Source organism: Macaca mulatta, chromosome 11 (assembly GCF_049350105.2).
Source record: "Macaca mulatta isolate MMU2019108-1 chromosome 11, T2T-MMU8v2.0, whole genome shotgun sequence".
Classification (NCBI taxonomy): Eukaryota; Metazoa; Chordata; class Mammalia; order Primates; family Cercopithecidae; genus Macaca; species Macaca mulatta.
The window spans coordinates 9,599,746-9,622,908 of record NC_133416.1 but is presented as its reverse complement, the minus strand read 5'-3'; the positions used below and the strand labels follow the sequence as shown (position 1 = coordinate 9,622,908).

General features: G+C 37.0%; 1 protein-coding gene across 1 annotated transcript; it reads right to left on the bottom strand.

The window, feature by feature from the left end:
• Positions 1 to 17,700: 17,700 nt before the first annotated feature.
• TAS2R13 (taste 2 receptor member 13) lies at positions 17,701 to 18,612 on the bottom strand. Its single transcript, NM_001080767.1, is given in 1 exon segment — positions 17,701 to 18,612. A coding segment is annotated over 1 exon segment (912 nt).
• Positions 18,613 to 23,163: the final 4,551 nt, after the last annotated feature.

Here is a 23,163-nt window from a genome sequence, read left to right as displayed (position 1 = left end):
TAAAGAATGACTGGAGGCCTGCATGGTGCAGTGACTCATGCCTGTAATATCAGTACTTTGAGAGGCAGAGGTGGGAGGACTGCTTAAGGCCAGGAGTTCTAAACCAGCGTGGGTGACATAGTGAGACTCCTCTGTCTTTAAAAAACATTAAAACATTATCCAGGCATGATGGTGTGTGCCTGTTGTCCTAGTCATTTGGGAGGTTGAGGTGGGAGGAAAAGAAGGGAAGGGATGAGAAGGGTATGGCACGGGAGGGGAGGGTTGGCTTTCTTTTTTTTCCCTCTTGGCTTCTTGCCCTTCTTTCTAGCGTGCCTCCCAGTAGGGACTCTTGTATCTCCTCACATGCTATTGTCCTCCATCCCTCAGCACCCCTTCCCCCAACCCCCAGAACCAAGTAGAATGGTGATTTGTACACGTATATCCAGCAGGGGTATACTAATTTGAGTCCCTACTCTCCTTGAAGCTTTGCAATATGTTGGGATGGTTCTGTAGGGACTTTGGTGTCCTTTGGGTCAGGAAGATCTCAGGTCCAGCCCGAATCCCTAAAGCAATTGACATCAGAATAGAGGTAAAGAAGTTATCAGGAAATATAGAGAAAGTGTCTTCAGGCCAGTATGCAAGACACATTTAAAGCATTATTGCCACTACTCAATTGTTAACTGAATAATCATCTGAATGTAACAACTTTGGGAGATCTTTAATATTTCTATCTAAAGTTATCTGGAGAAGAGAGCAAAATCTGTAAGTGTCACTTGGAAGTCTGTTTCAGTTCTCCCATGTGGTACTCAGTTTTCAAAAACTTCCCAATCCTACTCATTAATGAGCAACATAATGGAAGAATATTTATTTACCAATTACAAACATTTTATTCAACATGTTAGCTACCAGTTCCCATGGACTTTCAGCAAATCCTATTAATCAGCTTGTAGGATCCTTCACTTTCTCTTCCAAAGGCCAGGTCTTTGGGCCGTGTTCCATCCCTGTTGCCAAAATTATTATAAGCTAGTAACTTAGCTTGTCACTTGTTATACTTGCAGAAGGCACAAGATGGTTTATTATTTATAGAAGTGCTAGCAGTAGCCAGAGGAACATCATCGTACTGTTTCTTCAAACTTCAGTCCCCTACAGGTATAAGATTAGAACCCAATGTCACATGTGCCTGTAGTGGTGTCCATCAAAAGAGAAATCTCAAAAATAGGAAACTCTGGTCTTAAAACCTTTGGTCACTGTAAGTAACCTGTCCATCTTTCCTTCTGAGGAAGAAAAGAGACTTCAGCCTTACCCTGGAATGGAAGCAAATATCTCTGGAGAGAAGAAGAGATGTATCTTTAAACAAGTCTGCCTTCTGACCAAGAGGGATACACTATTTCTAAATCCCAAGGCTCTTTGCCGTGACCTGGTCTTGGGCAAAGTGAATGAGACTCCTAGGCACAAAATGTAAGAAGGCATTCAATAGGTTGCAGGGTCCTAAAACCAAGTGGCTGCTCAAACTTTGCACCCTGCGTGCCTTGCTCACCTGATCCTAGTTGAGGCCCTTCTGTTTGCTCATCAAACGTACTGTTTGCTCATAAGATAAGACCTAGACCATGCAGAAGTGCAATACATTCATGGAGAATTTTTTTCCCAACATCCATCCCTAAGACCAAGATTACACAGTTGCCCAAGATTGTAGAGTATTCTGAATATAGCATCTATTTTCTTCCTGGACAGAACTAAATCCATCAGAAGTAATGTTTAAAGAACTGTTTCTTTCTTTTGCATGCAATTTGTTTTTCTTTTAGATTAAGAGATGAGTCCAGAGGTAAGGGGGACAGGAGGAGGACTGTGACATCATGGATGACACTATCCTTTGAGAGCACCGGAGCAGTTAGAAAAGACTGAAAGGAAAGAGTAATCTTATTTCATAAGGGGTATGTCATTTTATGATTTAAATTAAGTCTGTGATTGTCACTTAGCAAAATTGCTAAAATCATTCTCAGAATATCATGAGAGGAGGAAGAAAGAGAAGTAAAATATAAAACCGTTTTGGAGGTAAATAGAAGACCGCCATAAACAAGCTATCTACAGAATTACGGGGCTTAGGAATTCACAGTACCCTAAAAACAAGAACACAGCTTTGAGCATTTCTATACTCTAATTTTTAAAAATTAAGTGTATTTTGTGAATTTTTCACCCACAAATTATTTTAACTGGAAGCTGTCACAGCTCGCTAATCAGCAGTTGGTGAAGGACTAAAGCAGCCCAGATCTTTCCTGTCTCAGAGTAAGGCCTGCTCGGTAGCAAGTGTGAGCTGGGGCTGTACGTGCAGAAATCAGAGCCTAAGTATGGTAAGTTGGACATTTCAGAGATAAGGAAGGCAGCTGGTCTGTGTGAAATCTTGTATCAATAACTGATTTTATTTTTTCAGTCGTAATTACGGAATTTGTGCTTTTCATTATTATATCTTCATAGACCATGATTTTTAACTTTAGATCAATTTACATTTTATGCCAGATAATTCTGTTGCGAGGGGCTGTCATGTGCATTGTGAGATATTTAGCAGCATCCTTGTCCTCGTACAGTTACCAGGTAAAATACAGGGTGTGTCAGTTCAATCTGAATTTCAAACAAGCAGCAAATAATTGTCATTGTCTGTGTATACAATTATCAACGCTGCAGGTCTGTAATTGGTCCTCCATGGCACACTTATATCATGATGTAAACTTATATTATGGTTATCACAAGCAATACTTATTTATAAATTTATTCTTCATGTTTTTTTTTTGTTTGTTTGTTTTGTTTTGTTTTTTGTCTGAAGTGTAAATTTAACTGGGCCTCCTATATTTTTATTTGCTAAATCTGGTAACATTACAATAGATGCGAGCAGCATCCCTCCTTAACTGAAAATGTCTCCAGGCATTATTAAATGTCCCCTAGGGGGCAAAATTGCCCTGTGTTGAGAACCACTGTCCTAAAGGGATGACATCCTCTGCACTTGGAAATCTCATGGTCTGTTCTCTGGATATTTTAATTTTATTCACACATTTAAAATTTCATTTTAGGCCTGCAATGTCCAGGTTATTTTTCTAGGGTTTACTTTTTGTTCTATTGATTACTATATAATTGACTTTTTAAACTACTTTCTGCAATGTTGAAAATTTGTCTTTTGACTTTACTGCTGAAAACTGTATTATTTCCTTGAGATATATTCTTTCCTTTTTTAGAGAGAACATGATTGCTCTTCAAAATCTGCTTCCAATTATTTCATTTTAAGTATTTATTACTGTTTATCTTAAACTTGCAATTTTGTTCTTTTATTTAACCTGCTGTTTTTACATGCTTTTTAATTACATTTTTAAGAGGAGACGTTCTTACTAAATTTAATTCTGTAAACTGGCTGTCCCTGATTTGTTTTTCTTTTCAAATCTTTATTTATTTTTCTTTCTTTACATAGTGACTTTCATAGAATGAGATCCTGTATTTGTTACTATCTTCTGAGCCTTCTATATTTTTATTTACTAAACCTGGTAACTCTGCACTAGATGCCAGCAGCAGTCCTCCAATTTTGCTTACTTAAAATCTTACTGATTTTTTAATATGTGTCCTTGCCTTCCTTACACAGTTAACCAATTGAGTAAAATTTTATTGTTACTCCAAAGATTCAGATTCTAGAGTCCAAGTCTGTTGTACATGGTCAAGATTGTAACATTTTTGATGGTCAATGTTGCTTAGTGTTTTTAACTGAAAATATGAATGGAATACGGTTTATATTTGGAAATAACTCTTAGTGATGTGCGTTTCGATTGACTTTGTTTCATATCCTCCAAGTTTTCACTAAGCTGTAGACTCTACTAATTATTTTCATTTGAGTTTTCCTTCCTAATTTTAAATTATCAATGGATCATCATTTTTAGGATAGGAACTAAATCTGTATGTGTTTATACATGTAAATCTGATTTTATGTACACTCTATACACATAAATGTATATTATAATTATTGATGTATTTCTATTCTATTCTAATGCTTATGCAACATATTAATAAAATTTAATAATAATCTATTATATTGTTCACAGTGCCTAATGTAAAATGTATTATCAATACATTAGAATTTTACTATTCAATACATAATCTCCATATATGGTGCAAACAAGGTAGCAATCTTTTCTGCTTAATTTAAATCTGCAAGTATTTTCAGTAATGCTCAATATATCATAGAATATAATGAGAAAAGAAGAGGTAGGTGAAAGAGACAAACGTGTAGCCCTCCTGTTCTTGTTCTTCCTTTTGTTTTCTCAGAATATCATCACTCATATCAGGCATGTTTATAAAAATGAGAGATTATGTCCTTTTTGGCATATTTCATCTTCTTTAGGACACAAAGAGAAGCTTGCTTCAGTTTGCTGTCACGTAAAATTAGAAGACATGAATGGCCAGATGGATGGAAAAATAGCAGCACACTACTAAAAGTCCTTGCCACAACGCTGTCTAGAATAGGATAAGACAATGTTAGTATGATACTGATGAACTGATGCACAGCAGAGGAGTAGAAATGAAATTATAGCTTTTATAGGTCTTACATGGGCTTCTCTGCTGGGATCCCTGGAATAAACACCGTGTAGCTTCATCTGTCTGGTGTGGCTCCATAAGGACAGGAGTAAGAGAAAAATGGAGGCCAGTGTTTCCACAAAAGGAAGGATGAACATCCTCTGAAGGAGAAACAGAGAAGTGAAATCATGCATGGTCTCCATATAGTTAAATGTCAAGTTGCCTTTTATTATTACCCATTCTTGGATTAAACTATTTATTATTTCTTTCAAAATGAAAGTTGTGCAGAAAGAGATCATTGCCTCTAGTACAACAAAAAGAAGCACCTTGTGAATTCTCTATTTCATCCAGAGGAAAATGGGTTTGGAGAAGTTGGCTACCTTGAAGAAATGGAAGACACTAAGTGGCTGGTACAGTACAGGCAGAAATAGTTGGATCCTGTCCAGAGAATGTCAAAACTTACTGCAAGATTCTTAGAATCAGGCATTTTCTCATAGCCTATATTGAAAGAGATAGCTAAAATTGTTTCCACAGGAAACGTATCCTGGAGATGGCCAAGCAGTTGAGAATAAAATCAATCAGGGAGACCTTTCAGTTCCTGGTTCAATGATGTTTACCAATACAATGAATCCATTTCCCACAATCCCCGTTATGAATTATACAACAGGAACTATTATAAACAATGCCTCCTGAATGCTTGACATGCCTGTACATAGTGAACGTCTGCCTTCAATACACCATTGACTGATTGATTCTAGCTGCACTCTTATAGATTTATGTATCCGAAGGAGTGACTTCTTTCTGTTTTTTTGATGGCCATTGGTGGAGTCTGGAGAGATCCAAGGTGTGCTCTAAAATTAGATTTCAACTAAATTGTAAAATATACAAGTTTTTTTTCCCCCTTGAAGGTATCAGCTAGTGATTTTCAAGGCAAATATTATATTCCCTGCTGCTATTGACTCTGGTTATATTTTACATGGAAAGTTCTGCATTCAAATTTGAACCCCGATTTGTTAACATGCAAAATTAAAGTAGATTCTCCTTTATAGTTCTATAATGCCATCCTTTGCTTAAAAATTATTCATTTGTGTGATGTATCCCTTTGATTCAGCTATCACCCTGGGCTAGAAACTCTAAGCCCCCATCTAGAAAAATGCAGTATATCTTTAGAGTTTATGATCAGCATATTTCTTCATTGTCAACCTCACCAATACAGATTGATTAAAAAATATGCAAGTTTAAGAAAATGGAGAAAACAGCTCTCTGATATAATACCAAAATCTTTTAGAGAGTATGGAAGTTTTAGGCTGGGCGCAGTGGCTCATGCCTGAAATCCCAGCACTTTAAGAGGCCGAGGCAGGTGGATCACCTGAGGTCAGGAGTTCGAGACCAGCCTGGCCAACATGGTGAAACCTCATCTCTACTAAAATACAGAAATTAGCTGGGCGTAGTGGCGTACACCTGTAATCCCAGTTACTTGGGAGCCTAAGGCAGAAGAATCACGTGAACCCGGGAGGCAGAGGTTTCAGTGAGCCAAGATCACGCCACTGCACTCCAGCCTGGGTGACGGAGTGAGATCTGTCTCAAAAAAAAAAAAAGGGAGTATGGAAGTTTTAAAACATATGATATATACTTTGGCACTTCTTCTATTGATATCTTAGGAGTCTGTGTACTCTCACCTTCAATCTAGAATGGTTTGTGACTAATTCAGCTAATAAAAATGCTATAAGAATTCTGAAGCTAAATCATAAAAAACTATGCAGATTTTTCTTAATCACTGCAACATTTACTCTTGGAGTCCTAAGCCACATGTAAGTAGTCCAACTACTCTGAGGTCACAATGTCCGAACCACATGCAGTGGCCATGTGCAGGCCCTTTGGCTCATTGTCCCACATGAGCCCAGCTTGTAAGTCCTTTAACCCCAGGTACTAAACCTATGAGCCAAGAAAACTGTATTTGACCTTTCTAATATGGTAGTTACTTGCCACATGTCACACATGGCTTTTTAAATTCACATTAATAAAAATTAAATAAGATTAAAAGTACAGAGCCTCAGTATTACTAACCATTTTTCAAATGCTTACTAGCCACATGTGACTATTGACTATTTTATAGCCAACATACATACAGGATATTTCTATCATTGCCTATCATTGACATTTCTATTTATCAGCTCCACCTTAGATAAGTTCAGCCCCTAGTCACTTGAATTGCCTCCAGTTGTTCATAACTTTCTGGCTAAAGGCTTAGACATTCTGGAACAAAAAGAAGTCATCCCTGCTTGCCTTGAACAAAACGCTAACCCTACAGAATCTTTAAGTGTATTAGTCTATTCTCGCATTGCTATAAAGAAACACTCGAAACTGGGTAATTTATAAAGAAAAGAGGTTTAATTGGCTCATGGCTTCACAAGCTGTACAGGAAGCATGGCAGCATCTGTTTCTGGGGAGGCCTCAGGAAATGTATAATGATGGCAGAAGGCAATGGGGAATCAGATACATCTTCACGTGGTTGAAGCAGGAAGAAGAGAGAGAGTGGTGGGTGCCACACACTTTCAAGCAACCAAATCTTGTGATAACTCACTCACTATTGCCACAACACCACCAAGGGGGATGGTGTTAAACCATTAGAAACTGCCCTCCATGATCCAGTCACCTCCCACTAGGCCCCACCTCCAACATTAGGGGTTGCAATTCAATATGAGACTTGAAGGAGAATAGAAATTCAAGCCATATCAACAAGCACCATAAAATGACTGTTATTTTACACCATAAAGTTTCTGGATGACTTTACTATACAGCAATAGAGCATCAGAATAGAATTATTTAGCATATGAATGGTATAAATATTTTGTTATTTCAAATTTCCATGTCTCTTTCTTTCTTCTATCACAAATAAAGGTATCTATATCATCTTTATTTTCCTCAGTGTAAGAGGAACTTGTATAAATTTTCTATAATTTTTTCATACATTGAGCTGAACTTAATCTTAATTCTGATGAGGTCAAACCAGGAAAAGTAAATTCGTCACGTTCTTTGTGTAATGCAACTGCTGCATTTCCCTCCCAAAGTAGCTAGCCCAAAATTTAGTGACATTCAAAAACAATGGAGATATAATATAGACCTAAGAGGAGTCAAAGAAATGAATGAGTTGGACAGCCCACCAAAAGATACACTCTAGGTAAATTCACAAAAAAAACTCCATGACTAAAAGAAAGGCCAATTGTGGTAGGCAAATATGAAAGGCAAACAAAACTGAAACTGAAATAAACAAAGGGAAATTCAGGAAAATATTATATGCTGAAAGAGGGCTATTTTATTTGTCTTATTGAATATCTTCTTTGTTCCAGCCCTCTAGGAGGTGGGATGCAGCATTAAACACAACTATTTTTAAATGCCTTTAATAAGTTGACATTCTGAAAAGATGAACTCTAAACAGATAATAAAAATATATATCATACAGATATAAAATATAGTGTATAAGAAGTTGCAAGTGTAAGTAGAGAGGGAAAATAGAAAGCATGTCAGCAGAAGGGTTGAAATTTTAAATAAGGTGATTAGGGAAGGACTCATTGAGAAGGTGATGTCTGAACAAAGACCTAAAATAGGTAAAGGCATTATCCATGTTTTGTCTGGGTAAAGTATATTCCAGACACAGGGAACAGCATTATCAGTGTGCTAACATTGGATGTACCTCGTGTGTCTGAGAAAGAACAAGGAAAGCAGTGTGGCTGGTACAGAGATGAGAGAGTGGGACCAGTAAGAATGAAGTCACAGAAGGAAGAGGCATGAGAGCAGCCATGTGGGCTTTGCCCAGCCAAGCCATGGATGTGGGGATGCCCAGGTCTTGTAGCCCACTCTTCACACCACTGTGCCCAGAAGACAGCACATACAGTCAAAAGAGATTATTTTAGAGCTTTAATATTTAACTCCTGCCGTGCTGTGCTTTGTGCTTGTGTGGTGCCTACTGCCCCTCTCCTGTGGCTGATTTCTCCCTTTTGGAATAAGAATGTTTACCTGATGCCTGTACAACAACTGTATATTGGAAGGAAATAAATTGTTCGGTTTTTGTTTTTGTTTTTGTTTTTGTTTTTTTTCACAGGCTCATAGCTGGAAGGAACTTGGCTTGAGTCTCAAATGAGACTTTGGACTTTGGACATTTGAATTGATGCTGCAACAAGTTAAGAATTGGGGGACTATTGTTGGGATGGAATGATTACATGTTTTTATGTGAAAAGGACATGAGTTGTCAGGGGACCAACGGCAGAATGCTATGGTTTGTACATGGTTTGTTTGTCCCCATCAGAACTCATATTGGGATTTGATCCCCAGTGTAGCAGTGTTGAGAGGTAGAGCTTAGTGAGAAGTGTTTGGGTCAAGGGTTGGATCCCTCATGAATGGTTTCATACCATTTTCAATGTAGTTGTTGAGTTCTCACTTTCACAAGACTGAATTTGTTCTGGGGGAGTGAATTGTTTTTCATGAGGGTGAATTGTTATGAAGCCAGGATGCCCTTTTGGTTTGTTCTGTCTTCACTTGTGCTGCTTCTGCTTTGACCTTCTCCACCATGGTTTGACCCAGCACAAAAGCCATCAGCAGAAACTAAGCAGATATTGATGCCATGCTTCTTGTACAGCCTGCAGAACCATGAGCTAAATAAACCTCTTTTATTTATAAATTACTCAGCTTCAGGTATTCTTTATAGCAACACAAACAGACCAAGAAATTGGGGGATACTATTTATAAAATTATTTCAGTGAATTAAATTAGATAAAATGGACAAATTCCTTGAAAGAAATTACTGAATCAGGCCCACAAAGAAATAGAAAATCTTTGTGTCTATTTTTAAAAATTGAATTCTTAATTTAAAACTTTCACACAAAGCAAGGGATGACCCACATGTTGATTTTCATCACATATTTAAGAAGAAAAAAATACCAACCTACACAAATTTTTCAGAAAACAGAGAAGGATGGGACATCCTTCTCAAACAAAGTCTCATAAAGGTTAACTCTGTGAGCTTTATTTCAAGAAGGAAAGTGGGAATCTACCAGAATCATACAGACACACAGATTCCAGGGAGGGGAACACAGGCAAACAGCCCCCATGATGACACCCAGTTATAAAAGTGAGTAAAGCTCCAGTAGATGAGAGAGGCAGAGAGTCTCCCTCTATGACTTACCTTTCCACTGGGGATCTAAGCAACCCAGGCTGAGGAAGAGTACCTTGTTTCTCCAAAGCCCTGGAGCTAACTTGGAGAGAGGCTTAGAGACACTGTAAGGGAAAGACACTGGGAAAAGGCCTTTTCCCAGACCCAGGACTGAGAGCAGGATACTGTTTTTAATTCAAGTGCATACACAGTAAATCATTTTTCAGTGACTCAGCAGTGTAGCTGTGCAGGCATTTTAGTCTTGGGCCAGATATTGGAGCACCTGCTCTAGAGCAGGGTGGGGACCTCCATAGCCAGAGTTGTAGGAAAAAAACCTTAGCAGCAAACACTGAAGTTGTGTTCTCCTCCATCACAGGCCTGGGCCAGTTTATCCTGTGTGATAAGACTTGCAACCAGGCAGCTTAGCTACCTAGAACTAGTCTGTGTGTGTCATTGCTGGGTGCCCCACCCTGCTCCCCTGTGATTGTGGTGCAACAGAGTCAGCTCCACTCCACATCTAGGTAGAAATCCAGGCATTTAGATCACTCATTCACCTGGTTCAGCAGCTTAATCTACTCCACCCTTCCTGTGCAGAGATCCTGGCACAGGGAGGCCCTCTCTGCTTCATGCCTAGGCAGATCTCAGGCTTGCTAGCATGGTTTAGTACCCTGAACCACCTAACCTTCCTTGACATAGGTTATGGTGCAGTGGGGCTGTCTCTGCTCCACATCCAGGCAGAACTCTAGACATATGAAGCACCCATTCACTTAGATCAGCAGCCTACCCTCCCCTACCCTTCCTGTGCAGAGATTTTGGTGCAGGGAGGTCCTCTGCTGCATACCCAAGCATTCAAAGCACCTGCTCACACAGACTGGCAACCTGTGCTGCCTCACCCTTCCTGTGCAGAGATCCAAGTACAGGACTGACCCTCTCTGTTTTATGCCCAGGCAAAAATACAAGCATTCAGAGCACCTGCCTGTCTGGTTAAGCAGCCTGAGTCACCCCATCTACCCTGTGCAGAAATCTTGGTTGGTGGGGGTGGGTTCTGCTTCACAAACAGGCAGATTTCTAGGCATTCAGAACCCCCCACTCTCCTGGATAAAGAGTTTAGGCCAACCTCTCCAATATTGCTGTGCAAAGAAGGGGGTTACCTAGCTCCACCCCTAGACACAACTCTGGTCACTTGGTAGCCACTCAGTAGATTCTCCCTCAGTGTTGGTGCTTGTGTCTGCCATTGGGAGACCTATAGGTGGACCTGCCCTGTCTGGCTCCACCCACCTTGCTCCCCACAACCCCCAGGGCTGAGCAGGGAGTTCACACTACTGTGTACTCCATGAGTCAGCCCATTATCTGCAGCAACAGAGAGCTTCTTCCAGTAAACAAGGATCAAGTATATAACCACCATGTTGTCCACAACTGGCTCTTACCTATAATTGCCATCTACTGGCTTGTAGGTTGAACTGCACAGTCTAAAACCTGCAACCAATAAATGCATAGGGTTATAGAAGCTGGGCAAAAGACCCAACCCAGAATTCTCTAAAGTCATACCGCCTAAGGAGAGAGGGGGAATGGAAAGGGAAAGAAAAAAAAGAACAATAATATTATAGGGAAAGAAAGAAAAAAATCCTACCTTATGAAAATAATTACAAAAATTAGAAATGCCAGTATTGCCAGAGGAGGAGAAAACAGAACGAGAATTCTACGACCATAAAAAAAGTGAATGTAGTGAAACCAACACCATCAAACCAACACATCATCGTCCTGTGTGATGAGACTTGCAACCAGGCAGCTTAGCTACCTGGAACTAGTCTGTGTGTGTCATTGCTGGGTGTCCCACCCTCCTCCCCTGTGATTGTGGTGCAACAGAGTCACCTCCAATCTACCTCTAGGCAGAAATCTGGGCATTTGGATCACTCATTCACCTGGTTCAGCAGCTTAATCTGCTCCACCCTTCCTGTGCAGAGATCCTGGCACAGGGAGGCCCTCTCTGCTTCATGCCTAGGCAGATCTCAGGCTTGCTAGCATGGTTTAGTACCCTGAACCACCTAACCTTCCTTGACATAGGTCATGGTGCCGTGGGGCACCTACCAAACTCATAAACTGCTGGCATTCCTGAGAAAGAAGGAGAAAGAGTTAATAACCTGGAAAACATATTTGAGGAAATGATTTAAGCAAATTTCCCTAATCTTACTAGAGAGGTAGACATACAGATACAAGAAATCAAGAGGACACCTGACAGATGCTATAGGAAATGAACATCACCAAAGCATATAGTTGCCAAACTATCCAAGGTCTACACTAAAGAGAAAAATCTTAAATTCAGCTGCAGAAAAAGATCAGATCATATACAAAGGGAACCCCATAAGCCCAAGTAAACAGCTCAGCAGAAACCTTACAAGCCAGGAGAGATTGGAGGCCTACTTTCAGCATTCTTAAAGGAAAGAAAATTTTCCAACCACTAATTTTATATTCCATCAAACTAACCTTTATAACTTAAGGAGAAATAAAATATTTTATAGACAAGCAAGGGGTAAAGGAATTTATTACCACTGGACCAGTCTTACAAGAGATCCTAAAGGGAGTTCTAAACATGAAAATCTGCTACCCAAATAGCACAGCTAAGCACATAGCCCAAGACTCTATAAAAAAATCACATAATAGAAACTACAAAGCACCCAGCTAACAACTTCACAATAGAAACAAAACCTCACATAGCAATATTAGCCTTGAATGTAAATGGTCTAAATACCCTCACTTAAAAGCAAATTGAATAAAAAACAAAAGCCATCTGTCTGCTGTCTTCAGGAGACCCATCTCACATGTAATGTCACCATTAGGCTCAAAGGAAAGGGTTGTAGAAGGATCTGTAACACAAACAGAAAAGAAAAAAAAGAAAGAAAGAATCACTATTCCTATATAGGACAAAACAGATTTTAAACCAACAACAGTTAAAAAAAAAAAAAAAAAAGGACAAAGAAAGGCACTACATAATAATAAAGGGTTCAATTCAACAAGAAGATTTAACTGCTCCAAATATGTATGCACTCAGCATTGGAGCATCCAGCTTCATAAAACAAGTACTTCCAGACCTATAAAAAGACACCAACTCAATAATATTGGGGGACTTCAACATCTCACTGAGAACATTAGACAGATCGCTGAGGCAGAAAACTATCAAGGAAACTCTGAACTCTTGAAAAAACCCTCAAACAATTAGGCATTGAAAGAACATACCTCAAAATAGTAAGAGTCATCTATGACAAAATTACAGCTAACATTATACTGAACATGCAAAAATTGAAAGCATTCCCCTTGAGAACCAGAACAAGAAAAGAGTCCCCACTCCCACCACTCCTATTCAGCATAGTACTGAAAGTCCTAGCCAGGACATCAGGCAAGAACAAAGAAAAGGCATCAAAATTGAAAAAAAAATGTGGTCAAACTATATCTCCTTGCTGATGTGATTCCATACATAGAAAACATTAAAGACTTTGCCAAAAGTCTCCTGGCACAGATAAAGGACTTCTGTAAAGTTTCAGGATACAAATCAATGCACAAAAATCAGTAGAATTTCTATACACTAAAAAACTTCAAGCTGAGAGCCAAATCAAGAATGCAATCCCATTTACAATATCATCAAAAATTAAAATAAAAAATAAAACTGGGACTACAGCTAACCAAGGAGGTGAAAGAGAACTGCAAAACACTGCTGAAAGAAATCATAGATGACACAAACAAATGGAAAAGTATTCCATGCTCATGGATAGGAAGAATCAATATTGTTGAAATGGTTATACTTCCCAAAGCAATTTACAGATTCAACTCTATTCCTGTCAAGCTACCAATGCCATTTTGCACAGAACTAGAAAAATAAACTATTTTAAAATTCATATAGAATCGAAAAAAGAGCCCAAATAACAAAAGCAATCCTAAGCAAAAAGAACAAAGCCAGAGGAATCACATTACCTGACTTTGAACTATACTATAAAGCTACAGTAAACAAAACAGCATGGTCATGTTATAAAAAGAGACACATAAACCAATGGAACAGAATAGAGAACCCAGAAATAAAGGCACACAACTGCAGCCATCTGATGTTTGACAAAATTGACAAAAATAAACGATGGGGAAAGGACTTCCTATTCAGTAAATGGTGCTGGGGTATCTGACTAGCCATATGCAAAGAATTAAACTGAACCTTTACTTTTCACCATACACAAAAATTAACTCAAGATGGTCAAAAATTTAAATGTAAGACTTTACACTACAATATCCTGGAAGAAAACTTAGGAAACACCATTCTAAACATTGGCCTTGGGAAAGAATTTATGACTAAGTCCCAAAAAGCAATGGCAACAAAAACCAAAAATTGACAAGTGGGACCTAATTAAACTAAAGAACTTCTGCACATATCATAAGAAACTATCAACAGAGTAAACAGACAACCTATAGAATGTAAGATTTGCAAACTATGCATTCAACAAAGGTCTAATATCCCAAATCTATAAAGAACTGAAACAATTGAACAAGCAGAAAACAAATAACCCCTTTAAAAATGAGCAAAACATGTGAACAGGCACTTCTCAAAACAAGACATACAAAGCAGCCAACAAAAGTTTTAAAATGCTCAACATCACTAATCATTAGAGACATGCAAATCAAAACCACAAAGAGGTACCATCTCACACCAGTCAGAATGGCTACTATCAAAAAGTTAAAAAAAACAAAAACAAACAAACAAAAAAACCAGATGCTAGTGAAGCTGTGGAGCAAAGGGAACACTTATATCCTGTTGGTGGGCATGCAAATTACCTCAGCCACTATAGAAAGCAGTTTGGAGATTTCTCAAAGAACTTAAAATAAACTACCATTCAACCTAGTTATACCATTACTGGGTATGTGTTCACAAGAAAATAAATCATTCTACCAGAAAGACACATATATATTCACAATTTCATTAGAGCACTATTCACAATAGCAAAGGCATGGAATCAACCTACATGCCCATCAACAATGAATTACAGGCCAGGCACGGTGGCTCATGCCTGTAATCCCAGCACTTTGGAAGGTCAAAGTGGGCAGATCACCTGTGGTCAGCAGTTCAAGACCAGCCTGACCAACATGGCTAAATTCTGTCTCTACTAAAAATACAAAAATTAGCCGGACATGCTGGCACCCGCCTGTAATCCCAGCTCTACTTGGGAAGCCGAGGCAGGAGAATTGCTTGAACCTGGGAGGTGGAGGCAGCAGTGAGCCAAGATCGTGCCACTCCAACCTGGGCAACAGAGTGAGACTCTGTCTCAAAAAAAAAAAAAAAAAAAAATGGATTAGACCAAAAAAGTGTGGTATACATACACCATAGTATACTATGTAGCCATAAAAAAATGAAATCATGTCCTTTGCAGCAACATGGATGCAGCTAAAGACCATTGTCCTAAGTGAATTCATGCAGAAACAGAAAACCAAATACTGCATGTTTTCACTTATAAATGGGAACTACACAATTTTAACTAACACTACTAAGTGATAGAACTGAGAATTGTACCTCTGACTCCAGACTCAGCCCTTAACTATTATAGTGCTTTTTATGGGAACCATATGAGTACCGAGGTGAAAATACTGACAGATATTGAAAGATGCTATTGGGTAAATAAACTACAAGAGAGTTCAGAGAAATTAATGATAAAAATGATCATACTACTCCTCTCACCTAATTTTTAAGCAAACCCATTTAGGAGGTCCTTTCTAAAAAGAAAATAAAAGAGAGAAAGTGAGAATGCTCAAGTAGATAGTACTACTGAAACAGGTTATTAAAAATCTATGTGGTATCACCAAAGAACCTATTCTGACAGTAGAGAAAATGAAATCAGGCTTTCTGTCATTATACTCAAGGATAACTGTGCCTTATTGCAAATATTTTTTCTAACTGATCCATAAAATACCTTTGAATTTTGAAAGCAAAAGAAGTAAAAATTAATTTTCTTATAGGAAAATAACTGATTATTGAACTTCATTAAAAGTTTTTAATGCCCTCTCTTTGAAAGACACTGTAAAGAAAATGAAATGACAAGCCTCTGGCTGGCAGAAAATATTCATAAAACTTAATGTCTGATAAAGAACTTATATTCAGACTGATATGGTTTGGCTGTGTCCCCACCCAAATCTCATCTTGAATTCTACCTCCCATAATTCCCATGTGTTATGGGAGGGACTCAGTTGGAGATAATTGAATCATGGGAGCAGTTTCCCCCATACTGTTCTCATGGTAGTGAATAAGTCTCATGAAACTTGATGTTTTTATAAGGGGTTTCTGCTTTCACTTGGTTCTCATTCTCTCTTGACTGCCACCATGTAAGACATGACTTTTGCCTCTGCCGTTATTGTGAGGCCTCTCCAGCAGTGTGGAACTGTGAGTCAATTAAACCTCTTTTTCTTTACAAATTACCCAGTCTTGAGTATGTCTTTATCAGCAGCATGAAAACGAACTAATACGGAGACTATATAGAGAACATTTACAACTCAGAAACAAAAACAGAAAGCAACGAATCAAGCTAAATAGTTGACAAAAGGTTTAAACAAACATTTCATAAAAAGAGGTTTTATGAATGACCCAAAGCACATGAAAAAATGTTCAGCCTCACTAGCCATTAGGAAAATGTGAATTAAAACTATGATGATATGTCATTACATTCTGACTAGAATGGCCAAAAAATAAAAAATAAAACAGAGTACCTACCAACTGTTGGCCAGAATGTGAAATAACTGAAACTCTTGTATATTGCTGGCAATAATATGAAATTGTGCAGCCACTCCATAGAACTCTAGCATTTTTTTTAAGTTAAACATACACTTATCATATGATTTGACATTTTTACTTGTAGGTATTTACTCAAGAGTGAGAAAATTGTATATCCAGAAGAAGAGACACACATGAATGTTGATATAGTTTTATTTATAATGGCCAATGATTAAAAAACCATTTGAATGTTCATTAACAGGAAAGATAAATTTTTTAATGTGGTATATCCAATACTACTCAGGAATACTGCTCAGGAACAAACTACTGATTAATACAACAAAATAGAAGAACTTCAAAAACATTATGCTGAGTTAAAGAAGCTTCACATATAATAGTGCACACTCGATAACTGTACATGTGTGTGTGTGCATGTGTGTGTGTGTGTATATATATATATATATATAGCATCTATATATCTATAGCCATATAAATTCTAAAAATCAAAGAACTTTCTTATTGTTACCAAGAACAGATAAGTAGTTGCTTGGGAAAAAGGGCTGGTGAGGAGAGGGTAAACTGCAAAGGGCACTGACATTGTGGTCACACAGGTGTACACTATTGTCAAAACTCTAACCAAAATGTGGACTAACATGTTGCATTTTATTATATGTAAATTATGTTTCAATAATATTTATTTTAAAAGGCATGGTGTAAAATATGTATGTACACATACATACAATATAATTCCTAACAAACACTTATCTTTTTATGTGGCAGTTACTCATATTAAACTTTTTTTAACCCATCAGCATAGTAATAGTGGCAAGTCCAAACTTCCCTTAATTCTATTCCAAATAACTGTTCTAGTTATCTGTAATTCACCATTTAAATAGGAGTACATGATATAATAAAATAATTACCTAAATCACCCATCCCAATGAGTGATTTAGAATTGAAGAGCCATTGCCAGACAAAAGACTGTAGATTTACAATTAACATCTAAGTATGCTGTAGTATATGTTTTTAATTTACAGTAGAATCTACCAATGATTTCCTCAAATAAGTTTCAAATTCCTAATAATGTAGAAATATATGTCATAAATACATAATATTCTTAGGTAAGATGCTATTATAGAGAAGAATTTTAAAAAATTGTAGTGACCACCTTCACAATAGAAGAAACTAGGGAAAGTATAAAATATTTTTAAACTCCTCATAGACTCCTGTTTCTGTCTACAATATTCAATAATCTGTGGTCTGAATGGCTTATGAAATTGTGAGTTTCTCAACGTTTAGCCCATACCTTAGCTGCCACCAAAAGAGAGGCCTGTCTTAACTTAGGGTTTCCTAGAATCAGAAGAAAGGAGTGGCTTGAAGGATAGAAGACTCCAATCGTCTGACAAAATATGTGGATCAGTGTATTCTGATACAGCTCAGAAATCCATGATATGAGAATACATAGAAAGAAACTGGCATAGAGTAAAAGGAATGAGATCACAATCTTCAATGCATTTATGTGGGCCTTGGTCCTGGGGTCTCTGTGTCCTTTGTAATTGAGCTGCATTTTCTGGAGATGTTTCCACAAGGGGAAAATTAACAGGAGAAAAGAGATGAGGGCCACAGTAAATGGTGCTAGACTGAACATAGTCATGGTGAATTTGACCGGCACTGAAAATGTTGGAAGGCCACTCATACTGAAATTCCAAATTGTGTTTCTTTCACATCGGTCCAGCCAGTCTTTAATATGTATGTTTATTTGTATCAGATTTAAAAATAAGAAGATCAAGGTTCCCAGCAGTATCATCAGAATCACTTGGTTTACTCTCCACTTCAAATAGAGAAAAGCAGGGCTAGAGAAACTCACTATTTTGAGCAAATAAAAGATGCTGAGGATTGTAGCAAGCCAGAGACTGAAGTGATTAGAAACTACCCAGCTAAAAATCATAATTCTTAACCCTGTTCCAGATACAAATATGGCTAGATAATGCAGACCTAAAAACCAACTTACTAATAGTTCCCAGATCAGCCCAATTCTGGAGATTGCCAAGAATGTGAGGATTTTATCAACTGAGGACAGCTGTCTTTTACTGACCCGGTCAATACAGTTTATCAGTACTATAAATCCATTGCTCAAATTCCCAATTACGAATTCTGCAATTATTACAAGAGTGAGGATACTCAGCAGGGCACTTTCCATGTCAGAACAGAGAAAGTTCAAAGTCTAATATCGCTGCTGGTTATTCACTGATCTAAAATGCTATTCATATCCTTGAGTGGACAGTGGAGTTCTTCTTCCTTCTCCTTTTTCTGCTCCTTCTTTCATTGTTAGCTCAATGTCAAGTGGAAATTTCTAAAGTTTGCTGATTGATCTTCACATAGCTGTACTGGTGACATCTTTTTTTCCTTCAATTTCTCTGCTGAGCCCCAGCTAAGAAATTTATGTCTTCACCATGGGCAGAAATATTTCATAGATGATTATGAAGCAAAGTTAAACTCACATTTGCATCCATGCAAATAAAGACGTATTCTCTTTCATTGTTTTGTACATTTTTGCCTCCTCTGAGTTGTGGAAAATTTGATTCAACCAGCTTGAGTTCTGAGGCACAAATATTATTAAAATCTGATTCATAGAATATGTAGCTAAATGAAGCTTTTATGGCTAATAGCATAGCCAATGAAGATTTATAAAATATGCAAAGACAGACCTATCTATTTCAAAAGAGTGCTCAATTTCTTGTGGAGCTAAAGCTGGATTTGGTCAGTACTGTGACTGAAGAGAAACTCGTTTACAAAGCATGCATCTTTCTCATTCCCTGCCTCATCACTACTTAACAGTGCTCACCACCATCCCTCCATAGCACCAAATGCCTTCACATTTTATCCACTTTTCCCCTCATACTTCTTTTTTGAACTTTAAAAGTGATAAAAAGTAAGTAAATTTTATAAATTCGGCAACAGCTACCAAAGAAAGCAGTACTGTATTACGTCATAACCTGCAAAACTGATAACCAAGCAAAGAAACAGAAACACTAGTTCCCCTTATCCATGGGGCATATGTTCCAAGACCCCCAGTGGATGCCTAAAACAGCGGATAGTACCAAACTCTATATACAATATGTATTTTTCCTGTATTTATCTACCTATGATAGAGTTTAATTTATAAATCAAGCACAGTAAAAGATTACAAAAATCATAATAAAATAGAACAATTAAAACAATATACTATAATAAAAGTTGCCAGGGGTTGTGGCTCATGCCTGTAATCCTAGCACTTTGGGAGGTTGAGGCAGGAGGACCGCTTGAGCCCAAAAGTTTGAGACCAGCCTGGGCAATATAAGGAGACCCTGTCTCTAAAATAAATAAAAATTTAAAAAATAAAAAGTAAAAAATTTGTTTAAAAATATTATGTATGTATGTAATGTATGTAAAAAATATATGTATGTATGTAATATGAAATATGTAGTGTGGTGTCTCTCGCTCTCTCCAGATACCTTACTGTACTGTACACACCTATTTTTGGACCATGGCTGACTTTGGGTAACTGAAACTACAGATAAGGTGGGACTACTGTGTTCACTGTGAAGAGTCAAGATTCCTCACCCCATCCCACTCTTTCAAAAAAACACCAAAAAAAGTGAATTACCAAAATTCTGAAAACTTGGAGACTCAAGAAAGAGTATCTAATTCAAAATTAATGTAAATAAAAACTTGATTATCTTGATTATAAGATAGTAAATTCATCCAGCCATTTAGCTGGATGAATACAAAGCTATTTTTATTTAATAAACATATAATTTGTGAATTATAAATGTTTGTATTTTATTACTCACGCAATCTTTTTCGGGTGATCTACAGAGTACTAAAAAATTTACAAAATAATTGCATCATCTTTGATGATTTGCAAGTTTCAATTATAACTTAAAATAGCTAGGTAGCTATTTTCCATTTTGTTGTTATAATGGTATATTTGTCAAGATAGAATAGAAAATATCTCCTTTAACAGTTTGTTAGCTTTGTATATTTATGACCTTTAAATATCTAGCTATGTGGCATGTGGTCTTTCATTTGCACTCTTGACCCAGGCCTGAAGAGATCTTTTATACTTTTTCAATTTAGGGTGATCTTCCTCTCTATCTGGAGAAAAGCGTTTGGGGATGCCGGTCACAACCTGATAATACCCCAAATCGGCACAAATAGACCTGAGGGACGGTACCGTACTTGCTGGTATATGAAAAAAATAGCACAGTTTTTTAGAACTTGTGACATAACCCATGACAAAGACAGAGAGAATGGATAGCAAGCTTGTGGTTCTGAGCTGCATTTTTCTGGTGCATTTCCATAAGAGAAAACATTTAAAAACATGAATTTAATCAAAGAGATGTAGCCTTTCACTTCTATAAGAGAAAGAGAATAGATGCTAGGGAACATCACAGAAAAACTTTTTCAGCAGTCTGAACCGAAAAGGAAAATGAGGCAGAGGGCAGGAAGAGGAAACAATGAAAGGTTTGAGTATGTAAAGTATTTTTTAAGTCACTGATGGACACAGTTTGCCAATGTTGTATTAGGATATTTGCATTTATGTTTATAAGGAATATTGACATTTAATTTTCATTTCTCATATTGTGCCTATGAGAATTTGGTATTAAGATTTAGCTAACCTCATATCATTTGATTAGAAATATTTCTTTTCTCTTTTTCATTTTTGCTATTATTGTTACATATAACAAATATAGAACATTTAATGAAGTATAAATGCTATAGTATAAAGTGCACACTAATTTAAACACCTTCCATGTCAAGAAAGAGAACTTTGTATATCCCATAACACCTTATATTCTCCTTTCTAATCATAACCCCTATCTTCATTCCAGAAGTAACAACTATCTGAACTCAAATCACATTATTGTTTAACTTTGTATATTTTACATTTGAATATGTATCCCTAAGCACTAGCTTGGTTTTGCCTGGTTTTGGATTGCACATGAATGGAATAATACTGTACATAATCTTTTTGAATGTAACTATTTTTGATCAATATTACGTTTTTAAAATTAATCATGTTGCATATAGAGATAGATCATTTATTCAATTGCTGCATAGTATTAATTGAATGACAATTCAAACTTTATCTAGTCTAGTGGAAACACAAAGTTGGCTTATTTTGAGTTTGGAGACTAGGATGATGATGATGCTACGAACATTCTTTAACATGTAACTTATAGAGTACATGAGCGTACATTTCTATGATCTTGATCTGGAACTATTCTGTTGCCTATTTCTTCTGGTCTCGTTTTGGCAGTTACAATTTTCTAGATATTTGTCACTTTTAATTATTTATGTTTTTATGTAATTTTGATTATAATATCATCTTATTAAATTTTTAATACCAACAGAATATATCCTTTAAATTCTTCATATTATTTGCTTTTCTTTTCATGACTTATCTTACCAGAGGTTTGCTTATTTTATTAGTCTATTCAAATCTGTCTTGGTTGATCTTTTCAAATGTATTCTCTTTCATTAATTTCATCTCTTTTATTGTTATTTAATTAGTTTTACTTCCTTTGAGCATGTTTGCTGTTATTTTCCTGGAATATGTTTTCCTCTCAGAATTTTAAATCATTTCTCACAAGGTTTTACTATATTTTAATTATACTTAATGTTAAATATTTTCTAAATTTACTGTGATTTTTCTTCCACCGTAGACTATTTTAAAAATATATGTTCAAGTTTCCATTTACATAAAATTTTCTCTGCTAAAATTTATGTTTTGCATATCTGGTCAATTTTGATAAATGTTTTGTGTTTGTTGAAAATAATGTGTATCCTGAAGTTTTGGGGTGCAGTGTTTCATACATCCACTAAATCTATTTGTTAATCATATTGTTTAAATCCTATTTACCTTTTCTGAGTTTTGTCTTCTTATTCTATTACTTCTTGAGATTTAATGTTAAACTATCCTGCTGTGAGTATAGGTTCATCTATTTCTTTTAGAAGTCCTGTCAACTTTTACTTTACATATTTTGATGCCACACTTATGAGTGCATGGAGCATTAGAATTGTAGTATCTTCATGGCAAATATAACCTCTGCTCACATGAGGTGACATTATCTATTCTAATGTCTTTTTCCTTAAAACCGATTTAGCCTCACGCCTGTAATCCCAGCACTTTGGGAGGCAGAGGCTGGCGGATCATGTGGTCAGGAGATCAAGATCAGCCTGGCTAACACACGGTGAAACCCCATCTCTATTAGAAATACAAAAAATTAGCTGGGCATGGTGGCGGGTGCCTGTAGTCCCAGCTACTCGGGAGGCTGAGGCAGGAGAATGGCGTGAACCTGGGAGGTAGAGCTCGCAGTGAGCCAAGATCGCACTAGTACACTCCAGCCTGGGCCACAGAAGGAGACTCCATCTCAAAAACAACAACAACAACAAAACAACCAATTTAGTATATATTAAAATGATTATATCAGCTTATTTTTGTTAGTGTTTTATGGTAGACTTTATATATATAGTACATAGCATAGAGGTTGTAAAATGGGACCTAGGGCTGTACGCTAACATTTTATTCCTTGTGGGATAAGAAATGCATTCTTGCAGGAGTCCCCTTTTCCCCCTTGAACTTATATATTATCATGTAAATTTTTGGTCAATAAAATATTGTGGAAATGACATGTTGCTTCAGAGTGAGAGCATTTGCTCACCAGTGTAAGACTGCAAATTTCTCATTGTCTTGCCTTGACACTCA